At 36.9% G+C, this 22,849-nt stretch overlaps 1 protein-coding gene across 3 annotated transcripts in view; it reads right to left on the bottom strand.

The window, feature by feature from the left end:
- The window catches only part of ARHGAP42 (Rho GTPase activating protein 42), a 313,165-nt gene that overhangs the window by 99,646 nt on the left and 190,670 nt on the right, over positions 1 to 22,849 (bottom strand). For all 3 annotated transcript variants that reach the window (XM_049620615.1, XM_049620604.1, XM_049620596.1), the window contains one exon: positions 4,886 to 4,987. In XM_049620615.1, coding sequence (XP_049476572.1) covers positions 4,886 to 4,987 — 102 coding nt within the window. The remainder of the gene's footprint in view (positions 1 to 4,885; positions 4,988 to 22,849) is intronic.

Raw genomic sequence — 22,849 nt, 5'->3', positions numbered from 1 at the left:
GCTCCCACTTGTGGTCTTTCCTTTCACCCAAAGAGCCCCTTTCAATATTTCTTGCAGGGCTGGTTTGTTGGTCATGAACTCCTTTAGTTTTTATTTGTCTGAGAAACTCTTTAGATCTCTTATTCTGAATGATAGCCTTACTGGAAAGAGTATTCTTGGCTGCACATTTTTTCCCATTAAGCACGGTGAGTATATCATGCCACTCCCTTCTGGCTTGGAAAATTTCTGTTGAAAAATCTCCTGGTAACCTTAAGGGGGTTTCCTTTGCATGTAATTGTCTTTTTGCTTGCTTCTTAAAAAAATTATCACTATATTTGCCATTTTAGTTATACCATGTCTTGGTGTGGGAGGCATGGCTTAGTCAGTTAAGTGTCCAACTCTTGATTTTGGGTCAGGTCATGATCTTAGAATCATGAAATTAAGTCCCACATCAGACTCCGCACTGGGAATGGAGCCTGCTTAAGATTCTCTGTCTCCCTGTCCCTCTGCTCCTCTCCTACATGCTCCTGCATATTTGCATGCTCTGATAGATAGATAGATAGATAGATAGATAGATAGATAGATAGTGTGTCTTGGTATAGATTTGTTTTTGTTGACTTTGTTAAAGGTTCTCTGTGCCTCATGGATCTAGATACCTGCTTCCTTCCCCAGATTAGGGAAGTTTTCAGCTATTATTTCTTCAAATAAATTATCTGCCTGCTTTTCTACTTTCTTCTTCTTCTGTGACTTCTATAATACAAATGTTATTATATTTGATGGAGTCACTGATTTCCCTAAGTCTATTCTCATTTTGCAAAATCCTCTTTCTCTCTTTGTTCAGCTTGATTACTTTCCATTACTCTGCCTTCTAGGTCATTCATTCATTCCTCTGGTTCTTCCAGCCTACTGTTCATTCCATCAAGTGGGTTTTTCATTTTGTTTATTGAGCCCTTTATCCCTGTTATGTTCCTTATCTCTGTTAAGGGTCTCACTGATGGCTTTCGCTCTTTTCTCAAATTTACTGAGTATCTTTATGATCATTACTTTAAATTCTTTATCAGCCAGATTACTTAGATCTGTTTCATTTAGATCTCTGGCCTTGGCCTTGTCCTATTTGGGACAAAGTCCTCTGTCTTCTCATTTTGTGTAAGTCTCCATGCCTATGTTAGGAAAGCCAGGTACATCTCTTATGCTTGAGGGTAATGGCCTTATGAAGAAGAGGTCCTGTAGTGACCTACACTGTAGTGTCCCCTGTCCAGGAGTGTCTCCAATGTATGCTGTATGTGGTCTGCTCTTGTGTCCCTTCAGGCCAGTCATCTACAAAGTCTCTCTTTGCCTGCTGTGAGCAGTGTTTGGACCCTGGCCTGAATGTGGCATGTTTTAACTAGGTGTGCTCTGATCTGCTTGTGAAATGAGACATATTGCCATCGCCACTGGAACCTAGGCTACACAAAACTCCTGCATCTGGAGACGCAGTGTTGGCAGGGGTTTGGGCTGGTCTTTTGGGGGTATGGGCCTTCCATTCTGGAACTAAGGTAAACATGACTAGATAGGGCATGGAGTTGGGAGCGAGGGCAGGACTTGGTTTAAGCAAGGTAGGTAGTGCCTATGCTGCAGTAGTTCCCACAGGTGGCCTTGTACTTATGCTGAGGGGCAGGGAAGGGAAATAGCACCTGCCAATTCCTTTGTTCCTAGAAGGGTCTCTCTATGAATGCTACCTCTCTGGGACATGCTCTGGGATAACCAAGTAACCTCACCACTGAGTGCCCCCAAATGCTCTTCAGATTCCTATTTCCACACTGTACATCCACAGCCTGTTTGTCCTGCCTTCCCTCCCACAGAACTCCAGGATTTAAGTCCCACTGGTTGCCAGAACTCATGAAATTCAGCCCCTCTTGCTTTCCAAGCCAATTGCCAAGGGGATTTGTTTTTCCTGTGCACTCCTCCGTAGCGTGTTAGTCTGTCTCTCACCCTTCTCCACAATTATGGCTCCCTCCCATCACAATGGCCATGATCCATTTCTCTCTCAAACTGTGTCTCTGCACTTCCTACCTTCTTTGATGTGGCTTCTTCTCTATGTTTAGTTGTGAAGTTTGTTCTGCTAGTCTTCAGGTCAATTTCTGGGATATTTAGCATGATTTGATAGTTATCTAATTATATTCATGGGATGAGGAAAGCCTAGGGTCCTTCTACTCCAACACCATCTTCTTCTCCACTCTGTGCTCTTTCAAATGGTTACCTCATATTTTTCCATTGAAGACTTTTTCACAGAGATTTGCAAATGCAACTTATACATAAGAGATGGTAATCCTGTGTCATATGTTGTACAAATTCCCTAAAACTTTTACTTTTCATTTGATTTAATACATTTTGAAATAGAGATTATTTTTATACATTCTGGTCTTTCCACATTTCCTTTATGATCTCTTCCTCTTATACATAGAAATAAAGTATCCAGTTACATATCAAATATTACTTCTTTTCCTTTACTATAAAGCCTATAATCTTAACAAGTCTTTCTAATTCTGTTTACTCCAATGATCCATCTCATTGATAGCCTTGTAGTTTTATCAACACAAGCTGATCCCTAATTCAGTACTAAAAATGGGCAACCACTTATTTTCCATTAAGAAATCAACAAGAAGTCAAGTGTGCAGGTGAGAAGGCACAGAGTGGTGTTTCTGAAAACAGCTTAATAAGCTGGGTACTGACAGAAGTACCAGAGTTTCTCTGGAAAGGAACAGAGGTTACAGAATTAAATGCAAGCATGGCAGCTTCTCCCTTCAACAGGTTTGATTCTTGGAAGAGTAGAGGGAAAAAAAACAATGCACATTTTCCCTTGCCTATTATGTGCTCTGAACAGCTGCTCTGGCACAATTTGTGCACTGTGTTCTGTTGTAGGTTATGGCTCCTGGAAAAGAAGTATGTGCCTGCATGCACATGTGTGTGTGCACGTGAGTGTGTGTGTGTGTGTGTGTGTGTAATGGGGCAAGTAGAGAATGCTATTAATCATATTATAGGTTTTCCTAGGCTCCAACTAAATACAGAACCAGAACAGATATTCTTTTCTACCATAGCCTGAGGGATTGAGGGCTACTAACAGGCAAATATTAAATACAGAGTTAGGTTGTCAGGGAAAACTGAAGTATACCCTCTAGAGGATTTTAGAATTTGGATAAAGTTAGTATTTGCTTGATGGTTTAGGCAATATCTGAGTCTGAATCTGAATCTTAAGAACATATAACCCTTTAAAGATTCTAAAAAGCACCCTTGATTTAGAAGGGGTATATTTTTAAAATGGCATCTGACCAAAGCCCTTGGCATGACAGATAGTGGTTTACTGTGATAACAAGGTGAGCCTTCCTTTACATGACTACATTTACACACTCCATTCTTTCCTAGGTTTCTTGCAGTGTAATAATCAAAGAGGTAAGCGAGCATTTAAGAAGTTTGGAACATGTAAATATAATATTAAGTTATAACATAGTACTTCATAAGATTAGACATGCCAATGAAAACTAAAAATATGATTTTTCTTAATGACAGATTTTTCTCCATTTCAATTTAGTCAGAAAATCTTTCCCTAGACACATAAGTGTATATAAATATATCCTACTTTAATAACAGGTGTTAATAACAACATATTAGTTATAATGAATACATGTGTAAATAACAAAAATTACCAATATTAAAACTTTTTTTAAAAAAACATTTTTTGAATGAGAGATTCAGTTCACTAAATGAGAACATAGGAGAATAGCAAAGAGCAAAAAGAAATAAAAATAACCCTCTCATGCCTTTTGACTCCAGGCATGCCTTTTGACTCCACTGCATCCATACTCCAACTTAACAAGTATGCCTTGTGGGTGAATGTGGAGGTAAGGCAAATAAGGAATAAAGAGAGTGGAGATCCAGGTTTGATAAGCAGTTCAGGAAGGTAGGTGGCTTTGCGATAAAGATTAAGAGGAGCGAGGCGTTTAAAAAAGGTTCTTGACTGAGATATCTAGAAGTACAAACAGAAGAGAAAGAGGAGACTGGAGGAGACTCAGCACAGTATAAGATTCCCTGCAAAGGTCTGGAGGGCAGTAAGGAACTGCAGGTGAATGAGTTCAACAACTCCCATGGTTAAGTGTCAGCCATGTGTCAAGATTTTATAGTTGCTAAGATATTAGATAATGGCAAGAGGGCCCAATTTTTGTTTTTAAACGTATCTGATCACTGGAACTGGAACAATATTACACTTTAGTAAAAGGACTACTCGATTTTATTAATTATACTTAAAAACTACCAATGATAAATATTTCAGAAAAAAAGGGAAGATATGGACTGCTTCCATGCATAGATGTTAGTAAAATATTTCTGTTGCCTTGTTTTTTAAGAAAATTGATAAAAAAAAATAGAGATTTTATAATGTGTAATTGTGGATCTGTTTTCCCCTTAATGCAGAAGCAACACCTTAAAAACAGATATAAAAAAAGCTATTCCATGAATTTGGTAGGTCCTGACATTGAAAAAATGCCCAATAAAAAAAAAAAGTCTTATTCTATTCCTTCTCATCATTATTAAAGAGTAGCAGATTTGGGGAGTGCCTTGGTGGCTCAGTCAGTTGAGCTTCCCACTCTTGGTTTCGGCTTAGGTCATGACTTCATGATTTCTGAGATCAAGCCCCTTGTTGTGTGTGTGGGGGGGGCACTATCAGCAAGGAGCTTGCTTGAGACTCTCTCTCTCTGCCCCTCGCCCTGTTCATGTGTGGGCACCAGAGCTTCCTCTCTCTCTCTCTCAAAATACATAAATACACACTTTTTAAAAAGAGTCGCATATTTTGAGATACTACCACCTTTGGAAATTTGGACTTCACATGATTTAATGCTAATGTCCTTTTCACATTTCAATTGGAAAAACTTACCTCTTGCAAATGAGATTCCTTTTTCTTTGCAGACAAATTTAAATGTTTCTCAAGAATAGAATAGTACTTTTCACTTTCCTTATCAAACTTCTTCTTTCCATCCTAGGGGGTAACAATAACAACAAAACATACTAATTAGAGACTAAAATTTTGATTTTTTTTTTTACCATCACCATCAAATGTCCAATACAAGTATTTACTACAGATTTAGTGAGCTCCAAATATGTATAAAACTTGATGGAGTAGGAAGAAGGATGTGAAACAAGTCATTTGACTATGTATTCAAATATGTAAACAAAATTCTCAAAGAAGTTCATGGAACTATAGTATGAAGGGAGCCAGGTTGGCTAGAGTAGAATCCCTCTGAGAACTTTATAATTGATTCTCAATAGGAAATTCTGATCTAGTAAGTGTGAGATAGGACCAAGAGAGAGTGTCTCATTTCATTTTTTTGGTGATTTCAATGAGTTAACATATAACCAGTTTAGAGAAGTGCTCACATAGACTCTTTTAAGGAATCATTATTTCCCAGCTACAAAAAGATACCTGATATTTCAAACCATTCTTGATGAGGGGAAACAGAGGGAAACAAACTTCTAAAAATTGGTAGCATGAAATAATTAAGTAAGATGGTTCAAAATCAAACCAAAAAGGTTAACAACATCTTTATCATACACTCAACATAACTAATGGCTAACCTTTGCTTACTCTTAAAATTGTATTATCTTATACGGGAAGCTGCAGGGGAAATCTATACCTTTCAGCTGGTGGTGCATTCTTATAGAAATGCAAATGGAATAAAATCCTAAAGGAGAAAGACATGCCTCGACATATAATGTTCTCCAACTATAAATATGTTATTCACCAGGGAACTTTTTTTCTATTTATGAGTCCCTATGAAATAAATACTAGGTGATCATACTCATAAATTTCATTCACCAAAGAAGTACTCTTCTTTGCTTTTATTTCAGTGTTACTGGAAATGCAATGTCTGGACCACTTTAATGAGAGTCAAGTATTTCTATTCAAAATGCAGCTTCCTATTATCCCCATCCAGAGATTCAGGAATTATTAATTTTTAACAAGCTCTCTGATTATTATGCATAATGTTTTCCTTCATTATTTGCTGAAGTATTTCAAAGAGGTTAATAAAAAATAATAATAGATGGGTATATGCTTGTTTCAGTAGCACACATACTAAAATTGGAACAATACAGAGAAGAGTACAACATAATGTATAGAGTTGTAGAATCACTGTATTGCACACCTGAAAACAATATAACATTGTGTGCCAACTATACATCAATAGGAAAAAAAAATTAATACATGGATAGATGTATGGATGGACAGGAGGAGGAGGGGAAGAAAGAAGAAAGGGAAAAGACAGAGAGGCCTCTGGTCTGTCTGTCCCATTATCTGAAGTTGTCAGATTCAGACTGATAGATCCAAGTAATTTTTTTGATTCACTGCCACCTCTGACATTTTTAACTCACCATGATCTAGTTCCAAATATGGAACTTCAGAAAGTTAACGGACAAAATTACACCAAATGGGAAGAGCACTGTAAAAGTTCAAGTCACTTTTGGGCCATTTAAGAAGTACTAATATGTCTGTAAATTAAACTATTGGACTGATAAATGAGAAAAGTCAAAATCTTCAAGGGATTTTTATTACATAAGGAGAAAATGTGGCCGGAGAAACACAATAAAAAAATAAAGAGTAGTATTCACATCCAAAAAAGCAGGTCTACTGAGAAACTCCTATTACAGAATGTGGAGCAGCAGACCCAGAAGGAAGCAGAGAAGTCCAAGGCTCAGGATGGAACAAGCTTGTCCTCTCTACTGTTGCAACAAGACACCTGGGTGAATATTTCATCCTTTGCTCAATGGAGCTTACTTTTTAATCTAGCATTTCATGCTCACAATTGACCTTCCCAATCAACGTTTTGAAAAGTCTCTCCCACTAGCACTTTTGAGCTCCTTATCTTTTTTCTCTGCAGGTCATCTCTCCTCTGACAAAATGCTCATTTCTTCTAATTTCCACATATTCAAGTTACATACACTTTAGCACACAACTCAAACAGGCCTCATTCACAAGTCCCTTCCATCAACTCTCCCTCCCTTTTGAAGGCTCACAGAGCTTTACATATAAATTTCTTATAGTGTTTGTGTTTGACACTGTAGGAGAGAAATTTAGGTATGTACCCTATCCTCTTTTTAAAACTGAATATTTGAGAAAGTGCTCAATAACTATTTAATGAACAAGGGAACTTCGTCCTCTTATAACACTGGACACCACAATCCCTCACAGATAGTCCATTTGTTTAAAACAAAACAAAACAAAACAAAACAAAATCCGTAATACCAGGGACAATTCTACACAAATAGCTTAACAGCTTAACTCAATCCCAATGTGCACAAACACCGGGGGGCAACCAGTCACATTACAGTTACACATTACAAATTACACAATGCTGACTCACTTTCATTTTAGGGGACTTAAAATTTTTTGCTGTGCATAGAAGAAACTGTGTAAAGGCAAAGAGAACACAGCTGTGGTGACAACACTAGTATCTTTGTTTTCAGTCAGTGTTTGATGGCATTTTTGGAAACAATTCAGTGCCAACATGTCAGCATTCCTGGCAATATAAAACTCATTCCCAGAGCACTTTCTGGACTCTTATTTAAATCCTAGTACTTCACCAGGCCAGCAACAGATCTACTCAAAGGTTCCAATGATGTAGACAACAAAAACACACTCAGATCTAGCCTAAAATTAAAGAACTGAGTAGGCCACATGAAGGACAACCATAATGTAGGGAAGCATTTTCTTGAAAACAAAGAGCATTTCTCCTTGAAATTCACATCTGTCCCCAAAGCCATGATGTACTCCTCATATAAGCCAAGTCTCATTTGGATTTAATAACTTAATACCACACAGCTATCTCTTATCTTTTGGTTACATGTTATGGATATCAGGCTAAGAATCTGCTCTGAAACAAATGCTGCAGAGGGAAGGGAAAAATAATCCATGAATCTTTACTAAATTCTGCACAGGATTCCTGTCTTCTTAGTGTCAGAGCATGATTTGAAAAAAAGAGACTACATTATACTGTCACATTTCCTGTAAATGCAGTTAAGTGCATTTGAACTAGGTAATCACTTAAAATGAAGTCTAATAACAAAATAACATTTTTAAATAAAATAAAATTAAGTCACATATATATGTATATATGTGTGATGTGTTTGTATGTGTGTGTGTGTGTGTGTGTGTGTGTGTGTGTGTATGTATTATAAAATTTAAAATAGATCATCAAAAATGGCAAATTAGTCCCCAAACCCAATCTTAGCTGACAAAAGTATAAGGTAAGTTCTGGGTCTGCAATCAATCTGCTTTCCAGATGATACCACATTTACTCTAAGCACAGTGATCATATTATATCTCAGCTTCTAAGATTAGTAAGTGTGGTTGTGCCACACCTTCACTTTACACAGCAAAGTAAGGAATGGGAAGAAAACTCCAACTGTCAATTTTACTCCAAATTTGTATATAGCCAAAAAAAAAGTCAATATTTATAAAAATGATAGGTCTATCATGCAGATAAAAAACATGAAACTATACATAATTGTTAAAAGAAGTCCAAACCAATCCCTTCCACTGACCACAAGAGGGTACCAAAGAAGAAGAGACTCTACAACTTGTGATTTAGAAAATCACAACTAGAAATTCTCAAAATGTTATCTAATTGTATTTTTTTCTATAGAAAACCACTGTAAAGTTTTGTTTAGACAATTGTCATGAACCTTTATTTTGATTTCTCATAATATAAATTATTAAAAATAAAGTGAAAACTTATTTCCTATATATCTTTTATAAAAATGGAGTGCATATTTAAGATTTCTACATCAGACTTTAAGACAATTTCAATGTTATAATTATCATCCGAGATACTGTGAAATTTTCCATGCAACTATTTATGTCATTATGTTAGTATAGCCATTAGCTAATGAGCAGTTTGTGCATATTTTGAAAAAATCCTTCAAGTGAATCTATAGCAGTAGAAAAAGTAATACGAAGAATAATAAATACCAATAGCTGAATTTCTATTTCAAACATATGTGGAATTCTTATAAACTGGTACTGTGCTAAGCACTGAGAGGATAAGTTATAGCCCTGACTACCAATCCTGGCTAGACTTCTTCTTCCTCTGATGATGGCATCTACTTACTGATTAGAATGGCAGCTCAGGGTGACATCACCATCTCTAAGTCCTAGAAGTGTCAGATGCTAAACTATTTCAACCACATGTTGCATAGGAGTTTCCTAAGGCCCAAGAGATTCCTGGTATCCAGAAACTCAGATTGTTGACGATATCAGTATAGCTTACACAGCAATGTCCTTCCTGTGATGATTGCACCCAACCATTCCCAGGCTCCTCAACCACTGCCCACCAAGTCCCTCCTCCTCAATCTCCTGAGATATAGACACTCCGAAAGGTCTTCTTTTGGGTAGCTCTACCACTATAATTCACCACATCTCCATCATTCCCAATTACCTCGCCACTACCACCACCAGGTGATCAGACTCATAAGGACCAAGCCCTTTATGAAGAACTACAAACTGGAATGATAAAAAAAAACAAACAGAAATAGATGAAAGATATAAAGGTATAAGACACAGAAGAGGAAAGTCCAAAGGGTAACAAGCATTTAAAGAGTTGTTAAAACTCATTAGTGATTAAGAAAAAAAGCAAATTAAAATATTGGGATATCACATTATATCAGATTTGGAAGAGTTAGAAAGTTGAATAATGCTACATATTGAGTGCATGTGGAGATACAGGAGACTTTATATATTACTGGTGGAATTGTACAGGGGTACAGCCTTTCTAAAGAGAGATGTCGCACTACTAAGTGGCCCTAAGAACCAGCTTCTGGGTATAAATCACAAAAAGATCCACATATAAAAGTCCATAAGGAAAACATAAATGAGCATATGGGAACAGGAAGATAGCCAGTGTATTCATTAATAGACCAAAAATGAATTTGATGAATACCATGGAGTGCTAGGCAGAAGTTAGAAGAAAAGATTAAATGTTGACAGATCTTAAAATACAATTTTGAGGTGCGCCTGGGTGGCTCAGTCGGTTGAGCGTCCAACTTCAGCTCAGGTCATGATCTCGCAGTTCGTGAGTTCAAGCCCCACATTGGGCTCTGTGCTGACAGCTCAGAGCCTGGATCCTGCTTCCGATTCTGTGTCTCCCTCTCTCTGCCCCTTCCCCACTCATGCTCTGTCTCTCTCCATCTCTCAAAGATGAATAAACGTTAAAAAATTTTTTTTAAATATGATTTTGAGTTAAAAAATACAAAACAGGCAAGTAATACTAAATCATTTATGTAAATTAAAGAGACATGCATACAAAATGGTAACAATTTTACAAGAACACAAATATGCATATTAAACCCATAAGAATGTTTGCTCTGTAAGGAGGACAATGAATATGAGATATGAGTAATCAATAAAACAAGAGAGGGGCTATGAACTAAAGAACAACAGATGAAAACAGAAAATCAGGAGTTAATCAGGAAAACCAGCATCTGCCTAATCAAACTACTGAAAGAGAAAGTGTAGGGAGGAAATTACTAAAAAATGACACATAAAAATTCCAGAATCGAGAAAAAAGTTCTCATATTAAAATTTTCCATGAGAAATATGTACAAAGCACATTAAATAAGAAAATACCTGTAAGACAAAACATCATGAAATATTACAAAACCATGGATAAAAATGAAAACCTAAAAACAGAGGTCAAATAAAAAGTATCAGAAATCATAACACTAATGAATCCACAACATCAACACAGAAAGTTATAAAACAAAAGTGCAAAGCATTCAAAATTCTGAGGAATAAATAATTCCAATTTAGAGTTATATATCCAGTAAAACTGGCAATCTAGATTTAAATGTAGAATAAAAATATTTGTAAACACATTAAAAAAATTTACCCAAGTACCATTTCTCAGAAAGATATTGACAGATGTGCTTCACTAAAATGAAGGAATAAACCAAAACCAAAACACAGGATCTAGTTCAAACAAAGGGGATTCCCAGGATTAAGGTAATATGAACTTCTATGAAAACAGATGGAGTAGTAAACCTATGAAAGCAAACAGTTAAGATGAGAGGTCCAGTAGCAATGTTTCTTAAAAAAAAATAAATGAATAAAACAAAGGTTCTGATGTGTTCAAACGTAATATATGTTCCGTAACTACATTTGTGCATTTGAAAACAGAGAATTTTATCTTGATTTTACAAACAAGGCAATTATTAACTCTAGGAAAACTAAAAACATGCAAGAATGGAAATGTAATCATAGATCTTGGTAGGGCTTACCTATGAACAATAATTTCATTATTATGTAAATACTGACCGCTAGTTTTAAAAACTATGAGTATATATCTGATGGATGGCAAGAGCAGAAATATATATGGAGTAGCAGTGGCTGTGGTACGGTAAAAGTGTGTAATATTAATGTTCTATTGTAGGTAAACTAATTTAATGTCTAAAATTGAAGCAAAATATATGACTGAGCTTATTATTTAGGAAAATGGTAATTATTGTAAAATAATAGTTTAAAGAAAAGTGGCTGATTTGGGGGAACAGAACTTCAGAGCAGAGAGATGGGGTAGGCAGTTGATTTGTTTTATAACTTATAAACCTTTGTACATTAAATTTTTAAAAACTTTGTATATCTTCAATAAAAATTAAATTCAGTCTAAAAATGGGAGAAGAGAAAGAGAAGTAACTTAGAGGGTGGGAATATATAGACTATATTGAAAGAGGTACAGAAAGATAAATGTTAGAAGGGTACTAAGAAAGTGATAGAATTAGAATACAGGGAAGAGGAAGTTTTCTATGGGTATTCTGACATCTTGCTCACAAATTAGTTTTTTATGAATTTATTGTTTTGAGCCTTTATTAAATTCCCATTTTGTAGGTGATACTGCTACTCAGGCTGAGCAAGGCTGAGAAGAAAACTGAAAGAAGGAACCAATCTTTGTATATTTTTAAAATATTTTTTGTTTATTTATTTATTTAGAGAGAAATAAAGAGGGAGAGAGAGAGAAAGAGAAAGAGAGAGACAGAGAGAGAGAGAGAGAGAGGGAGAGAGAGAGAGAGAGAGAGGGAGAGAGAGAGAGAGAGGGAGAGAGGGAGAGAGATTGAGAGGGAGAGAATCCCAAGCAGGCTCTGCAGTGTCAGCGCAGAGCCCCACACAGGGCTCAATCCCAGGAACCATGAGATCATGGCCTAAACTGAAACCAAGAGCCGGATGCTCAACCGACAGGAACCAATCTTTCTTTAAGTGGCTACAAAGTTGTAGTTTGCACACCAGAGCTCCACATGCAAACCCTACAAGAGGAAGTATCCTCATTCCACAAACATGAAACCATCAGAGAAGATTTATAATGGATGCAGTGGATAACCAAACTCAACTGTCTAGTTTGAAAGCCCATGCTATCTGCATAGTAAAATGTGATCCAAAGAAGCCTGAAGATTCAAACTATAGCACTTTTAAATCCTGTCTCCTTAAAAAAAAAAGGTGGAGGGGTTGGTACAGGAGAGATTAAGAGAATAAAGAGGACTTCTGGTTTCTGGTCCTGGGTGTAAGGAGCTTAGTTGCTGCTGCCCTGTCCTAAGAAGTAAAAAGAGGAACAAACTGAAAGATTAATAAGTCTTCTTAGACCCATTGAAGTAGTAAGGTCACAGGGCAAACCACTGCCCCCAAATTGAGAGCCAAATAGGTAGATACAGAGAACTGTAATTTACTGAAGCAAAAACCCCCTTGGAAATCTGTACCCAGGTAGAAATACATGAACTGTAATTAGAGAGTGGCTGGAGCTCACTATGGATAGGTCTGAGAGGTAAAATTCCAGGGGGCCCACTCATACAGCTTCCCCCACCTCCACATGATTTTATTAGTTTTACATACAAGGGCTCAAGAAAATTCTCCAAGTAAAAAAAAAAAAATAGAGAAAAATCCTCTCCTGCTGCCTTCAGTAGGGAGAAGTAAACATTTTAAAATATGCTAGAGCATTCTGTTCTTGGGAGAAACTATTTTACCATCATCTACATATTAGTGTTTTTAAAACGAACCTAACAGAGCTGGGGCAGAAATGTTAGCATTCTGCCCAGTCAGTTTGGGCAGAAATGTTAGCATTCATCAGACCAAAAGTTTCTTAAAACTCCAATTAATATGCTAAGAGCTCAAAAGGAGAGAGCAGATAACATGCAAGAACAGATGAGTAATGGAAATGGAAATGAAAATTCTAAGAAGGAATGACAAATGTTTGAGATAAAAAACAAACAAACACTGTTGAAGAAATGAAGAATGTCATTGAAAGGCTCATTAGTAAACTGGACATGGCTGAGTGAAGCTTAAGTATTTGTCAATAGGAACTTCAAAACTTTGAAAGCAGAAAGAAGAAAAAAAAGGCTAAGATAAAACAAATAAACAAAACCCAGAATATTCAAGAACTGTGGGACAATGACAAAAGGAAGGAACAGAAGAAATAAGCAATAGCTGAAGCAATAATGACAGAATTTTCCCAAATTAATATCAGATATCAAGCCACAGTTCTAGAAAGTTCAGAAGAAAGTAGGTGAAGTACCCAGAAAAGCTGTATCTACAGCACATAATGTGTCACACCTAACACACTTTAGCTGCAGAAAAGTCAAAGGTAAAGAAAAAATCTTGAAAGAAACCTGAAGAAAAAAAAAATCTTACCTATACAGGAACAGAGACAGGAATTTCAACCAGCTTCTCCTCAGAAAGTATGTAAGCAAAATAAAAGAGTAGAATGAAATATTTAAGTACAGGGGAATAATACCCTGACCAATTTAATTTTCTATATCCTATGAAATTCTCCTTTAAAAGTAAAATAAAGACTTTGTCATACTAACAACAACTGAGGACACATCTTGTAAGAAATGTTAAAAGAAGTTCTTCAGGGAGAAGTAAAAGGATATAGTGAAAAACTGGGATACATGAAGAAAGAAAGAGCAACACTTGAAGATAAAATAAAAACTTATTTTTTTTCTTATTCTTAAATAAGCTAACATAAAATAATACCATCAACAATGTATTCAATTCTGTATGCTTATATATGTATATATGTTTGCTTATGTATAAGTGAAATGAAGGACAGCAATGGTACAAGGGATAAAAGGGAGGAATCAGCAGTATTTTGTTATTATAAGGTATTTGCACTATCAGTGAAGCTGTATAGCATATTTGAAAGTAGATTTGGATTAGGTGTAAATGTATATAGAAAATTCTATAGCAGGGGCGCCTGGGTGGTTCAGTCTGTTAAATGTCCAACTCTTGATCTCAGCTCAGGTCATGATCTCACAGATCGTGAGGTTGAGCCCCACATTGGTATCTGTGCTGATGGCACAGAGCCTGCTTGGGATCTGTCTCTCCTTCTCTCTGTCCCTCCCCTGTTTGTGCATGCTCGCTTTCTCTCTCTCTCTCTCTCTCTCTCTCTCTCTCTCTCTCAAAATAAATAAGCTTATATTAAAAAAAAAAGAAAATTCTAGAGCAACCACTATAAAAAAGGTTTAAAGAAAGTATAATTGATATGCTAAGAAAGAAGAGAAAATAAAATCATATAAAATACTCAATTAAAACCAGTAAGGGGAAAAAAAAATGGAACACAAACATAGGAACAACAACAAAAAAAGGGCAACAAATGGAAGATAACAAATATGACAGATATTAATTCAACTACATCAATAGTCACTTTGAGCACCAATGTGCTAAATATACAGATTAACACACACATTGTCATAGTGGATCAAAAGAGACAAGACTCAATTATATGTTGTCTATAAGAAGCTTTTTTAAATATAAGGATATATACATTAAAAGTATATGACTAGAGAAAAATCTACCCTACTAACACTAATCAAAAGATAGCAAAAGTAGCCATATTAATTTCAGACAGAGCAGACTTCACAGCAAAGAAAATTATCAAGGATACAGAAGGACATTACATAATGATAAAGAGGTCAGTTTTTCCAAAAGACATAACAATCCTTATGTGTATGCACTTAACAGCAAATCATCAAAATACAAGAGGCAAATACTGATAGAATGTCAAAGAAAATAGATGAATCCACTATCATATTTAGAGACTTCAACACTTATCTTTTAGAAATGGACAAGTCCAGCAAGCAGAAAAATCAGTGAGATCACAGTTAAACTCAACAGTACCATCAGTCAACTGGATGTAATGGACGTTTACAGACCATCTCATTCCAACGACAGCAGATGACACATTCTTCTCAAGCTCACATGGAAACATTCTTCTTCAAGACACACTACATTCTGGGCTATAAAACACATCTTAGCAAATTTAAAAGAACAGAAATCATAAAATTTCTGTTCTCAGACCACAGTGGATTAAACTAGAAATCAATGACAAAATGATACCTGGGGGGAAAAAAATCACAAAATACACTCCTAAATGATACATGGGTAAAAGAAATCTCAAGAGATTTTAAAATAATTTGAACTAAATGAAAACATAATTTACTGAAACTTGTGGGTTGAAACAAAGGCAGTGCTTAGAGGGAAATTTATAGTAAAGCGAACAAATGGCTGAAACAGGGATAAGGGGAAGAAAAGGGATGAAAGACAAGAAGAGCAGGAAGCAGAGGAAGTACTAATGTTACTTTAGACATTGGGGGAGAGAGAATGCTGTTCAGTTTCTGATGGGTTTCCATTGTCAATCTTCTGTGACTGTGGGAAAATGGAGAAGACTGGAACCAGGAGGTGGATAGTCCGGTGTGGCTATAATCTTAAGGGCTCTGGCATTACACCATGGATAAAACTAAGGTTACACAACTCTGCATAGTAGGCAGGATATTTGGAAAATTAACTTAGGTGAATCTAGGGATTTCCTAATTAAAGGTAACCTAAAGCTTTTTTCATGGCCAACACTGAAATCTGTTTTTCTTGGATGACAAAGGACTTAAAGAAAATCTAAATCACAAAATTCAAAAACCATTTAAAATATGGAAGGAAAAACAAACATGGAAATACAAGTCTATGACAAAGACTGCTTATGAGAAGCACTGTATCCAACTGAAAAAGGAGATGAAAGCCATAACAAGTAGAAATGAATGCACATGATAGGAGAAGATAGGATTCAGTAGGCAGAGAGGGAAAGATTAGGGCCTGATTTCCCTGGGTGGGGAAAAACACCTATTTTGAAATAATGCTGGGAGTGTCTGACCACAGCAAACCCCATCAGGTATAAGGTTCCTCTTAAGAATGTAACAGACCCCCACCTACTCCCCCTCAGGAATTTGACAAAAGACCTAAATAGGGCCACAAACCACCCCTCATATAATGCAAATGAGCCAATCAGGAATGGAAAACCCAGCACCTAGAGTTTTCCACCTAATGAGGGTAGAACCTGAGAAGGAATAAGAAAGTGAAGGGGGAAGGCTGACCAGAACCTTATAAAACAAGGAACCCTGCCTATAGTTCTTGGGCATTCACTTTCGAATGTCCCCTCTCTGTAAAGACAGCTCTCCTATCCTTCCTTCCTTATCTTATATTCTAATAAACTTTTGCCTGCTGCTCATTTTGTGTCCGCCTCTTCATTCTTCGAAGTGGCAAGATAATGAATACTGGGAATAGTGGTCAAAAATCCTGCAACAAAATTTGCACTGTAAAATGACATGCCTACTCACTTCCTCTACTCTTCCTTGAGCTTGGGATAACCTGTCTGTCTTCCTTCCTTCCTTCCTTCCTTCCTTCCTTCCTTCCTTCCTTCCTTCTTCCTTACTTTCTTTATTTTTTGAGAGAGAGAGAGAAAGCCTGAGCAGGGGACAAGGGCAGGGGGAAAGAGAGAGAAACTTAAACTTCAGCAGGTTCCACGCTCAGTGCAGAGCCCAACTCGTGGCTCAATCCCACAATCCTGGGATCATGACCTGAGCTAGGTTGGAATCTCAACTGATTGAGCTGCCCAAATGTCCTGGGATAACAAAGAAAGAAAGGAAAGAAAGGAAAGAAAGGAAAGAAAGGAAGAAAGAAAGAAAGAAAGAAAGAAAGATCTGTGTTCTTAAAAGAATAGTTCCATGAGGAGGAGCCAAGATGGCAGAACAGCATGGAAAGTTTTTGTGTGTCTCATGTCCATGAAATATAGCCAGACCAACACTAAACCATCCTGTACACCTAGAAAACTGATTGGAGGGTTAACACAACATCTGCACAACCTGAACCACAGAATTCAGCAGGTACGTGGCATGGAGAGCTGACCTTGGGGAGCAAGAAGCCGCAGGAAGGGAAGTGCTTTTGCGGGTGGAGAGAGGACAGAGACTAGGGGGTGAGTGGAGAATATGGGAGAAGCACCCCTCCCCAAAAACAGCTGGAGAGAAAGTGAAAAATTGGCAACACCCGCAGGGACTAAACTAAAAAGGGAGAAAGGAAAAAGGAGAAAGGGGAGGGTTTAAATTCCATTAAGACTGTAAACAAGGGGAGCGCAAAGGCTGCAGCTCTGCAGCTTGATACCTGGTGGTGCTCTGGTGGGAAGGGCGAATCCCCAGGAACAGAGTGGGGTCCAGGAGGTTCTCAGGCCACACGAGGAAAGCAGTTCAACTGTTGGAAGGACATTTGGTAGAGACTGTTGAAGCCACCTGGTCCCATCAGACCCCAGTAAATGGCCACATTCGTTGGTGATGGAACCAGGTCATTAAGGGTGAAGCCTGGTGCCAGATGTGTGTTGTGATTTTCCATAATGCCTCAAAAGCTGCCACTACACTATCTTGTGAACTTTTTCTGGTGCAGGCTGGCACCTGGCTGCAGTCTTGGGGCACCGGCAGCAGCAGGGTCCAGCAGGCGTTCCTGGGTGCAGCCAGCATTCGGCCATTGCTCATTCAGCCATTGCTCAGTGAGACCCTCCCACAGAGGAGCAGAACGGGTCGAAGCCGCAGTCCTTCAGAAGTAAGGGGCTAGGGAAAACAGCTGCATCTGAGACAAAACTCGGGAGAGAGGTACTGCCTGGGGTCTGATCATGGACAGTGAAAAAGCGGGAAGTGGACGAAAGCTGAAGACAGAGGACAGGTGCGCGATTGATGATCCGGGAGAACAGACTTCCAATACTAGAGACTGGGTAGCTGGGTGACGCCACGTTCACCACTCCCGCGCATGCACATACACACCTACGAATGCCACAATTCCGCACCCCAGAATACTAGCAGCATCATCTAGTGGAGAATGGAGCCATTACACTGAGCCCCGCCCAACTGGGCCAACCTCCCTCTTCAAGAACACAAGTATCACCGCCTACTTAGTTTATGGACTATAAAGCACTTCATAGTCTGACGTCTACGGGAAAACGAAGTAATTTCAGTCCTATTTCAATCCGTTAGCAGGTCCATCTATTCAATTTCCTTTTTTTTTTCTTTTTCACTTCTCTTCTTTTTCTTGAATACAGAAAGAAAAAAAATCATTTTTATTTTCAATTTTTATTAAAAATCGTTTTCTTTAATTGTTTTACTATTTTTTTACTTTGGTGTAATTTTTTTCAAATTCTATTTTACTTACATCACTTTATTTTAGTCTACTTCAGTGTATTCACTTTTTCAAATTTTGAAACGATTTCCCTTCTCTTTTTCCTCTTTTTCGTTTCTTTTCTTTTTCTTGAATGCAGAAAGAAAAAAAAAACTTCATTTTTACTTTCCATTTCTATTAAAAATATTTTTCCTTAATTTTTTTACTACACTTATTGCTTTTAGGTAAATGTTTTCAAATTCTATTTTACTTTCATCATTTTATTTTAGTCTACTACAGTGTATTCTCTTTCAAATTTTCAAACTATTTCCTTTTTTTTCTCTTTTTCCTTTCTTTTCTTTTTCGTGAATACAGCAAGAGAAAAAATTCATTTTTATTTTTAATTCTAATTAAAAATATTTTTCTTTAATGTTTTTCTACTATATTCTTTATTTGTATACATATTTTCAAATTCTATTTTACTCCCATCATCTGATTTTAGTCTACTTCAATGTATTCATTTTTTCAAATTCCCAAATGATTTCCTTCCCCCCTGCTTTTTTTTTCTCTAATCAGTAAAACCACTTTCAACACCCAGACCAAAACACTACTAGGATTTAGCATCATTTATTCGATTTGTCTGTGTGCATGTTTACTTTTTATTTTTAATATTTTTTAAATTTTAATATTTTTAATTTTAACTTTTCTGCCGCATTAATTCCTTTTCTCACTTCAAAATAACAAAACGAAGGAATTCACCCCAAAATAAAGAGCACAAAGAAACAACAGCCAGGGATTTAACCAACACAGATACAAGCAAGATGTCTGAACCAGATATCCAAGAATACTAGCTAGAGTTAAAAATAGATTAGAATCCCTTTCTGCAGAGATAAAAGAAGTAAAAACTAGTCAGAATGAAATTAAAAATGCTATAACTGAGCTGTAATCATGGATGGATGCCACGGCAGCAAGGATGAATGAGGCAGAACAGTGAATCAACGATATAGAGGAGAAACTTATAGAGAATAACGAAGCAGAATAAAAGAGGGAGATGAAGGCAAAAGAGCACAATTTAAGAATTAGAGAACTCAGTCACTCATTAAAAAGAAATAACATCATAATCATAAGGGTCCCAGACCATGAAGAGAGAGAAATAGGGGTAGAAGAGTTATGTGAGCATATCATAGCGAAAAACTTTCCTAACCTGGGGAAAGACACAGACATCAAAATCCAGGAAGCACAGAGGACCACCCTTAGATTCAACAAAAACCAACCATCAACAAGTCATATTATAGTCAAATTCACAAAATACTCAGGCAAGGAGAGAATCATGAAAGCAGCAAGGGGAAAAAGTCCCTAACCTACAAGGGAAGACAGATCAGGATTGCAGCAGACCTATCCACAAAAACTTGGCAGACCAGAAAGGAGTGGCAGGATATATTCAATGTGCTGAATCAGAAAAATATACAGCCAATAATTCTTTATCCAGCAAGGCTGTCATTCAAAATAGAAGGAGAGATGAAAAGTTTCCCAGACAAACAAAAATTAAAGGAGTTTGTGACCACTAAGCCAGCCCTGCAAGAAATTTTAACGGGGACTCTCTGAGGGGAGAAAAGGTGAGTATGTATGTGTATGTATATATGTGTGTACATATATAAATACCCAAAGCAACAAAGATTAGAAAGGACCAGACAACACCACCAGAAACTCCAAGTCTACAAGCATCAAAATGGCAATAAATTCATATCTTTAAGTACTCACTTTAAACATCAATGGACTCAATGCTCCAATCAAAAGACATAGGGTAACAGAATGGATACAAAAAGAAGATCCATCTATACGCTATTTACAAGAGACCCACTTTAGACCTAAAGACACCTTCAATTGAAAATAAGGGGATGGAGAACTATGTATCATGCTACTGGTCAACAAAACAAAGCTGGAGTAGCCATACTTATATCAGATAATCTAGACTTTAAAATAAAGACTGTATCAAGAGATGCAGAATGGCATTATATCATAATCAAGGGGTGTATCCACCAAGAAGACCTAACAATTGTACACATTTATGCGCCAAATGTGGCAGCACCCAAACATATACATCAATTAATCACAAACATAAAGAAACTCATCTGTTGTAACACCATAAAAGTAGGTGCCTTCAACACCCCACTCACAACAATGGACAGATCATCTCATCCAAAAATCAACAAAGAAACAATGACTTTGAATGACACACTGGACCAGATGGACTTAACAGATATAGTCAGAACATTTCATCCTAAAGCAGCGGAATATACATTCTTCTCCAGTGCACGTGGAACGATCTGCAGAATAGACCACATACTGGGACACAAATCAGCCCTAAGCAAGTACAAAAAGATATAGATTATACCGTGCATATGTTCAGACCACAACGCTTTGAAACTTGAAATCAACCTCAAGAAAAAATTTGGAAAGGTAACAAATATTTGGAGACTGAACAACATCCTATTAATAATGAATGGGCTAACCAAGAAGTTAAAGAGGAAATTAAAAACTATATGGAAGCCAATGAGAATGATAATACCACAACCCAAAACCTCTGGGATATAGCAAAGGCAGTCACAAGAGGAAAGTATATAGCAATCCAGGCCTTCTTAAAGAAGGAAGAAAGATCTCAGATACACAACCTAACCTTACGCCTTAAGGAGCTGGAAAAAGAACAACAAATAAACCCAAAACCAGCAAAAGACAGGAAATAATAAAGATTAGAGCAAAAACTAATGCTATCAAAACCAGAAAAGAACCCGGTAGAACAGATCAATGAAACCAGAAGCTGGTTTTTTGAAAGAATTAACAAAATTGATAAACCACTAGCCAGTTTGATCAAAAAGAAAAAGGAAAGGACCCAAATAAACAAAATCAAGAATGAAAGAGGAGAGATCACAACCAACACAGCAGAAATGAAAACAAAAATAAGAGAATATTATGAACAATTATATGCCAATAAAATGGGAAATCTGGAAGAAATGGACAAATTCCTAGAAACATATACACTACCAAAACTGAAACAGGAAGAAATAGAAAATTTGAACACACCCATAACCAGTAAGGAATTTGAATTAGTAATCAAAAATCTGCCAAAACACAAGAGTCCAGGGCCAGATGGCTTTCCAGGGGAATTCTACCAAACATTTAAGGAAGAGTTAACACCTATTCTCTTGAAGCTGTTCCAAAAAATAGAAATGGAAGGAAAACTTCCAAACTCATCTATGAAGCTAACCCTTGATTCCAAAACAAGACAGAGACCCCACTAAAAACGAGAACTATGGACCAATTTCCCTGATGAACATGGATGCAAAACTCCTCAACAAGAGATCAGCCAACTGGATCCAACAATACATTAAAATAATTATTCACCACGACCAAGTGGGATTTATACCTGGGATGCAGGGCTGGTTGCATATCTGCAAAACAATTAACGTGATTCATCACATCAATAAAAGAAAGGACAAGAACCATATGATCCTCTCAATAAATGCAGAGAAAGCATTTGACAAAATACAGCATCCTTTTTTGATAAAAACCCTCAAGAAAGTAGGGATAGAAGGAGCATACCTCAAGATCATAAAAGCCACATATTAACGACCCAACAATAATATCATCCTCAGCGGGGAAAAACTGAGAGATTTCCCCTTAAGGTCAGGAACAAGACAGGGATGTCCACTCTCGCCACTGTTATTCAACATAGTATGGGAAGTCTTGGCCTCTGCAATCAAACAACACAAAGAAATAAAAGGCATCCAAATTGTCCAGAAGGAGGTCAAACTTTCACTCTTCACAGATGACATGATACTCTATATGGAAAACCCAAAAATTGCACCAAAAAACAGCTAGAATTGAATCATGAGTTCAGCAAAGTTCCAGGATATAAAACTGATGAGAAGAAATCGGTTGCATTCCTATACACCAATAATGAAGTGACAGAAATAGAAATCAAGGAATTGATCCCATTTATAGTTGTACCAAAAGCCATAAAATACCTAGGAATAAATCTAACCAAAGAGGTGAAAAATCTATACACTGAAAACTACAGAAAGCTTACAAAAGAAATTGAAGAAGACACAAAAAAATGGAAAAAGAGTCCATGCTCCTGGATAGGAAGAACAAATATTGTTAAAATGTCAATACTACCCAAAGCAATCTACATATTTAAAGCAATCCCTATCAAAGTAACACCAGCATTCTTCACAGAGCTAGAACAACTACTCCTAGAATTCATATGGAACCAGAAAAGACCCCGAATAACCAAAGCAATTTTGAAAAAGAAAACCAAAGCAGGAGGCATCACAATCCCAGACTTCATGCTATACTACAAAGTTGTAATCATCAAGACAGTATGGTACTGGCACAAGAACAGAC

This window comes from Panthera uncia, chromosome D1 (genome assembly GCF_023721935.1).
Source record: "Panthera uncia isolate 11264 chromosome D1, Puncia_PCG_1.0, whole genome shotgun sequence".
NCBI classification, from domain to species: domain Eukaryota; kingdom Metazoa; phylum Chordata; class Mammalia; order Carnivora; family Felidae; genus Panthera; species Panthera uncia.
This window is presented reverse-complemented; position numbering and strand designations above follow the sequence as displayed.